This window comes from Momordica charantia, assembly GCF_013281855.1.
Source record: "Momordica charantia cultivar OHB3-1 chromosome 3 unlocalized genomic scaffold, Mcharantia_2.0 BLBB01000003.1, whole genome shotgun sequence".
Lineage (NCBI taxonomy): Eukaryota > Viridiplantae > Streptophyta > Magnoliopsida > Cucurbitales > Cucurbitaceae > Momordica > Momordica charantia.
Window position 1 is genome coordinate 14,854,234 of NW_028275161.1, and position 7,486 is coordinate 14,861,719.

Sequence of the window (7,486 nt, forward strand, 5' to 3'; positions counted from 1 at the left end):
TAGCCAAGTTACAGGTTGCGATCGGAGGGGAGTCCGTTGGGCCACGAAGGGCTCGATCCCGACCCGTGCTCAGCCCACGATCCAGCCTGCAAGTCTCCCATCTGCGATCAACGATTTCGCCCAGACCCTGCAGCTGTGAATTAGGGTTAGCTACGGAAGGTTCTGAAACTACTTCACGGCTATAAGTAGCAGTCCAACCCTAGAGGTCAGGGCATCTGAAGTTTACTATTTTCACATTATTCTCTTGCTAACTTAGGCATCGGAGCCCGTGTGACTAGAGTCACACCGGTTTAGTTCGATTTGGTTTTGCAGGTATTAGTCCCGAATAATCAAGTTTGGTGTGTGCGAGGAGGAGAACCGGAGGATCGAAATCCACACATCAATAATAGTAAACCACTCACTGTAGTTTAAAAAAAGAAATTTCTAGGACCAAGATAGTTTATGTTTCCAAAAAAAAAAAGAAAAATAAATTCCATCTTTTAAAATATTATTAATAACTAACATTCTCTAAAAACAAAGTATATAAAAAAAAGCTCATTAGAAAGGAAAAATAAAAGCAAGGAAAAGTTAATTTTTGTTTGGTAGAGTTATTTGTCCCTTAAGCTTGGGGAAAAAAATATCTATTCAACCTCCGACTTGTCCTCTTAAACTTGAGATAGGAGGTTCTAATTGCTTGCAATTTGTTGACGACAACATCGATGGACCTTCTTTCTCTAGGTATTGTTGAGGAGCATGACAAACCGATTCTTATTATTGAAACTAAACATTCTTCCATCCATCTTGGGACAATTTCTCTACGATCATCATCTCCCATCATCGCTATTTCTTGTATTTTATCTTCATTTTCTTCCTCTTGTTGGCACGTTTCTTCAAATAACAAAAAAGGATCAATTATATCCAAGAATCCATGAGACAATGTCATTGCAGTAAACATATGAATATTCACATCATTGCCAAACATGTCGTTGGTGGGTCTTTTTCCAACGATCATTTCCAATAATAGTATTCCATAGCTAAATATATCTCCTTCAATAGAAATTCTGCCATCGATGTCGTACTCTGTAATTGTTAATCCATTATTATACCAATAAAAAATTAAGATCAAATAGTTATTGCTAATAAAAAAAATAGGTAGTTTAGATGGAAGGAAAATACCTGGAGGGATATATCCGATTGAACCCTTGAGCGCAAGCGATATGGTTTGACCAAAAGAAGATTGATTATCTCCTTCCAACATGAATGTGGCTAACCCGAAATCCCCAACATGGGCTACCATATCATTGTCAAGTAATACATTGCTAGGCTTTAGATCACAGTGAACAATTGGTGTCTCACAATGATTTGTGAGATAATCTAAACCAGAAGCAATATCAATGGCAATGTTCAATCTTTGGATGAGACTCAACTTTCTTTATTGTGCCCTTGATTTGTAGGGTGAAGCCAACTGTCTAGATTTCCGTTGGACATGAAATCAAAGACTAGAGATTTAAATTCATTGCCTTGTATATGAATACTTGAACAAGAAGTGATGATCTTGAGGAGATTTCGATGTCGTATATTCGAGAGAATGTGGCATTCATCAACAAAACTCTTGGAAGAACCTTGTTGTTGGAGTTTTAGAACCTTAACGGCAACAATTGATCCATCATTTGAAAGAACACCTTTATACACAGATTCAAAACTACCCGAACCAATCAAATTGTTTACAGAGAACCCGTCGGTTGACTTACTGAGTTCCAAATAAGAAATTTGTGGCACAAAATCATTGGTGGAAGATGAAGTTAGAAGCATTATTCTTTGACTTTTTAGGCACAAAACATACGAAAAGGATGCTCAAAAGAATAACAATGAATGTGATTGTGGATACGGCAGGGATTAACACCTTTGGTGCTAGAAATTTGTTTGGTGAGTGTGTTTGGTTGGGTGCGCATGGAGGCAAATGTAATTCTGGTATTCCATCACATAGATTGTCGTTTCCAAGGACGGAAATCATGGTTGAATTGGAAAAAACTCCTTTTGGGACCTTCCCCTCAAAATTATTGTGGGATAGATTGAGATACTTGAGTGAGAGAAACTTGCTAAGGAATTGGGGAATAGGCCCACATAAATTGTTGCTCGAAAGATCAAGTGCTTCTAGACCTTTCAAACCTTCCAAAGATGGTGGAATTGTCCCCTCAACTTGATTACCCTCCAAATTCAAGTATTCCATGGTAATACACTTACCGAGATTGTTGGGAATATCACCTGATAATTTGTTGTTTGATACATCCAATGCTATTAAATCAACTAACTCACCCACTTCAGATGGCAATGGACCATTAAATGAGTTATGATCCAAGGCCAAGAAGATGGAAAGGGAAGAGAGATTGAGAACTTCTTTTGGAATGATGCCACTTAGACTATTATGAGATAAGTAAAGAGATTGGAGGCTTTGGCATCGTCCCAGGCTTGGAGGTATACTTCCCTCAAGTTCGTTATCATTCATGAAAAGCTCCACTAGTGAAGATAAATTACCAATGGAGGATGGAATTGGTCCAATTAATTTGTCACCAGTCAAATACAGCTCCACCAAATTATGAAGTTTCCCAATGTTAGGAGGGATACTTCCATTCAAAAAGGTATATTCCAAATCAAAAACTTGCAAATTAATCAAGTTTTCAATCCCGGTAGGAATGCTTCCACTTAACATATTTCTTCCAAAGGCTAGCCATGTTAGATGATTTGAAAGGTTGACAATGGAGGGAGGTAATGTTCCTCCAAAACGATTGCTATGATGACTCAAAATGCTTCCACGAGTACATACATGCGCAGCGGAAGTGAGCAAGAATCGAAATAACAATCTAGATGCATAATACAACCTAGGATTAAACATGCATGATCATACATTATGATGCTTAGAGATAAGTAGAGGAAAATACAAACCTTTGTAGCTTTTCAAAAATCTTCAAATAGCTCCAATGAAGGACCACCAAGAGATCTTCCTAGCTATTCTCAAGGCTTGGAATAGAGTGGTGGGACTCTTTTTAGAGAAGGAAAAATTTAGAGAAAAGTGGAGCTAAAAAGAGTTATGTAAGCTTTTAAAAAAAAAATAGCCAAAGGTTCCAAGACCTTTAATGTTTGAACAAAGGCCTTCTTAAATAAGTAAATTACATGCAACTCTTGCATGTCAAAGTTCACCAAAAGCTTACAACACATATTTCACTTATGCATGGCATGGCTAAGTGTCAAAATGCATGTCTAAGTTCACCAAAAGCTTACAACACACATTCCACTCATGCATGACATGGCTAAGTGTCAAAATGCATTTCTAAGTTCACCAAAAGCTTACAACACACATTCCACTTATGCATGCATGGCTAAGTGTCAAAAAGTGGATTTTTGAGATTATTTAAATGTTCCACTCAACAAGTTCGTGGAATTTTCCACCAACTTGGTTAAAAACATTATTTTAATCTACTTTAGTCAACCTTTGACTTTCTCTGGTCAAAGTCAACTATTTGGCTTTTTCCAAAATCCAATGTTTGATGAAATCCATGCCTCCGATTATGAATCCACATTCATAATTTCAATATTTAAATCCTATTTAAATATTTTGTCCAAATTTCTCAAATTGATATCATATATCAATTACTTGATCATATATCATATGATTAACCTAATTCGTACAATTCGAATTATTCCTTCAAATTATTCCAAGTTTATTCCTATATGAGCTAGCCAGGGGACCTTATGGACCTACAGATTATGAGCTCCAACGATCCGAGATTAACCGGTTAAACTCTTTAACCTAGTTAACCAACATTCGTTAACTACCGGGTCACTCCACTAAAGCTCGTAGCTGCACTCTCTTCACTGTAGATATATTATGTCCATTTGATATAACTATGATTGGTAAGTTGACCCTTCACAGGTTATTCGTAATTACAGCTAGGTCAAAATACCGTTTACCCCTGTAATTACCTCTTGTTCCTTAAGTCCTACTGATCCTCTAATGAACAATGATTTGTAGTCCAACTATCAAATCAAAAATCCTCTCAAACCTTTTGATGAGGGTGGCGCCTATTGTTCAAGACCTGGATTCAGCCCTTAAGAGAACAACCTTTCTACTATCCTTAAATTGGGTAGAAGTGAATTTCTTCTTGCACCCTATGTCCCTAGCTATCAACTGGGCCTTACCCCTGAAATGGGAGGCTTATTGAGCCAGCGCTGTTGAGCTGCTCTCACCCATGCAGATCTAAGGGTAATCCTGAGTAAACAGAAGTTCATAATTAGCTCAGGATTAAGATCGAGTTACCTAGGCCATCAAAGTCGAGATAGTCAGTTCCAAACAGTAAACGGTGTTATAAAGTAAAAGTGACTATATCATGGTCTGGTCTTATGCAAACTCTTTGCACGGGACACCCCCACTCGCATGTCTTCGCATGAATGAATTAGGATCACATCGTTTGTACTAGCTACAAAGTGGGCCGCATCCATAGTGTCCCTAGAATAAGGTGCCCAACCTTATTCCTATACTATAGACCATTTAGACTGTTAACTCAAACTTGATCCATATTTATGTCTCTTACATAGAGTTTGAGTCTCAGGTAACAGTCTAGGATCCTTTATTTTATTGGATTTAGATCTAGTAAGAACATTTTATTGGATCAATAACTACTTATTGATTAAAACCTTCAATAACAACTTTATTGAAAGATAAAAGTATATCTGGCATTTTCAAACTATGAGTTTCAGGACATAAAACCCAACAAATTTTAATTTAGAATTAACTATATATTATAATGTATCAATATACATATAATCCCTTATGAAATTTGAACAATTCAAATTCTTCCAAAAACTTGATCATCGTTTTACCCGTTATGAGCTAGCAAAGGGACCTAATGGACCTACAGATCAAAAGATCCAACGATGCAAGATTAATCAGTCAAACTCATTGACCGAGTTAATCAAGATTCGTTAACTACACGTCGTTCCAGTAAAGACTCGCAGTTGCACTCTTCTCACTGTAGAATGTTTTCGTGTCCATGGATAGGATACCCACATTGACATGTCTCCACACGAACGACCTGGATCGAGTCGTCTGTAACCTTTACAGAGTGGGCCGTATCCATAGTGTTGCCAGGATAAGGTACCCAGCATTATCCATATACTATAGACCCTTTAGGTTATTCACGGGACATTATCCACTTGTATATCAGGGTATATCAAATATATACCTCGTATATTAGGGGTATATCAAATATATACCCAGTACATATACTATCCCGGTTACACTAAAATAACCTCAGATGTTTAGTTTATTGAATTTTGGACAATGCAATGCTATGAATTCAACAACAAACTTATTGAATAAAACTTTATTGAATATACATTTGTTTTTACATAAATACAAACTACGAGTTTAGGGCAACACACCCAATAAGGTTGTCACGAATTTTCTTGAATTTTAGATCTTAATCATCCTCACAGACGACGCCAATTGTTGATGTAAGAATTTGGCTCCTTATAATTCCTCCAAAAATTTGCATCAATCTCCTATAGATGTGAGAGGGATCACAGTGACCTGCAAAACAGAATAGTGTTGAGACCAGTGTGGCTTTTGTTACATGGGCTTCGATGCTTAAGTCAATATCGGGGTAATCAGATATAAAGAGTAAGGTCTTTCAGGTTTACCTCTAGGGTTTGGTTTGTCTTCCTATTTATAGAAGTTGAACCCTAATCTCTTTAGGAATTACCAAAGTTGAGTCCCAGTGACTGGGCGTTTTGCTGAACGCACGCACTAAGCGTGGTAACAATTATATAGATGCAAGCGCACACCTGCCAGAGTAATATAAAATGGATGGGGTATCCAAGTATCGATCCTCAAGGACTTCTAAATAATTTCCAAACTCTAAAGTTTTAAAGAATAGTGAATGTTGGAATGAGTGATTCTTGTAAAATGGAAAGTGGTCACAAATAATGGTTTTGGATTTGGGATTTGGACTTATAATGATAAAACCTAGCCCGAATTACTTCAAGTTAGCCAACAAAGAATCAAGGACATGCTAAGGACAATATGCATTTTACTTTAGAAACCAACGACTACGCTTCTCACTTGACTTATGTCTAAGCAAGTTCAAAGTCCTAAGACATTCCCTAATATGTCTTTTATGAGATATATCTTAGTTTTAGGATGGAAATAGTCGCAACCTCGGGTTAAGGTCCTATGTCTAGGCTACTTAAGCGGAACCCTTATGTCTAAGGCGCTCCTCTCCTCGGTTTAACCACTCAACAATGCAAATAAGCAACCTTTTCAGTATTGACTTGTTAAGACTTACAGTGGCCTTCTCTAAATCCTAACTTTTTGGGAAAACATGTTGAGCAATGAATGGAAAGCAAAAACATTACTTCTTAGCAACCCTTTTTAGACATAAAACGCTAACTATCCATAACCGGGCTAGAGACGGGAATTTAGAAAGACATATTGAAGAAAATACAGCAAGTAAAATGGTTGAATGTGGAATGCATGTGTGAAAAACAAAAGTTAACTAACGTAGAGTTTTTATCGGGATTGAGAGCTTCGCCCTTCTCTTTCAAGCAAGGGGGAGTGTCACGTGCTCTTTCCTCCAAAAACACAACTCTCTTAACTAAAAATAAAGTAAAGGCAAAGGGAAGATAAGCAAAGTGCTAGATTTTTATATATTTGAATAAGTAGAAAATAACTAAGTACAAATGGAAACAAAACAAAGCTCAATAAATGAATGTAAAGTACTCGGGATTTAAAAACCAAAAGCAACTAATGAAAGCAACTCAAAAGTACTTAGAAAGCAACAAAGAAACACTAAAAATGATCAAGAGAAGGAAGCAAGACTTGATGAATTTGGTGGAGAAGTTGCTGGAATTTATAGTTGTACAGAATTGCTTAGGTAGGTCCTAAAACGATGGTGAATCACCCATTTCCAACTCTTTTGACTGACCAAATCGTGCTCAAACTGATAGTGGAACACTTCTTCTACACGTATGCATCGGTTGGAACCACCAAAACGCATTGGAAGACGCGTTTCATTAAGGGCAAAGTTAGAAGAAAACCAGTTTTTCTGCAGGCTTCCTAGGCGCCTAGCGCCTCCCATGATGTTTTTTCGTCTTTTTGCTTCTTTTGATTAATTTCCATTCCCAAATGGTCCTAAAATGTCATAAATACAATATAAGCCAACCACAAACCATAATATATGAATTTTGCATGAATTGGAACTCAAACGACCGAGAAAAATCCGAAACAAAGTTGAAACATAGTAAAAACAGCATCTAAAACCTTCTTTTTACGCATGTAAACAAGCGTAATCACCCAGTGTGCCCAGGAGATCCGAAAACCTGGACTCATGCGTCTCGTCATGGGCCTAGTGTCAGATTCAGGGTCGAGACAAGGTAAACTCGAGTCAAGCTGTACGGGGGTTAGGAGAGAACCATCGGGGTTTCCAACTTGGGAGGCCAAGAACTCTTCGGC

At 37.4% G+C, this 7,486-nt stretch overlaps 1 protein-coding gene across 1 annotated transcript; it reads right to left on the bottom strand.

The window, feature by feature from the left end:
• Window positions 1-492: 492 nt before the first annotated feature.
• Window positions 493-2,928, bottom strand: LOC111020481 (putative LRR receptor-like serine/threonine-protein kinase At3g47570). Its single transcript, XM_088121440.1, is given in 4 exon segments — window positions 493-1,059; window positions 1,156-1,413; window positions 1,416-1,782; window positions 1,784-2,928. Coding segments are annotated over 4 exon segments (2,175 nt in total). The 5' UTR covers window positions 2,873-2,928; the 3' UTR covers window positions 493-598.
• Between the last annotated feature and the right edge of the window lie 4,558 nt (window positions 2,929-7,486).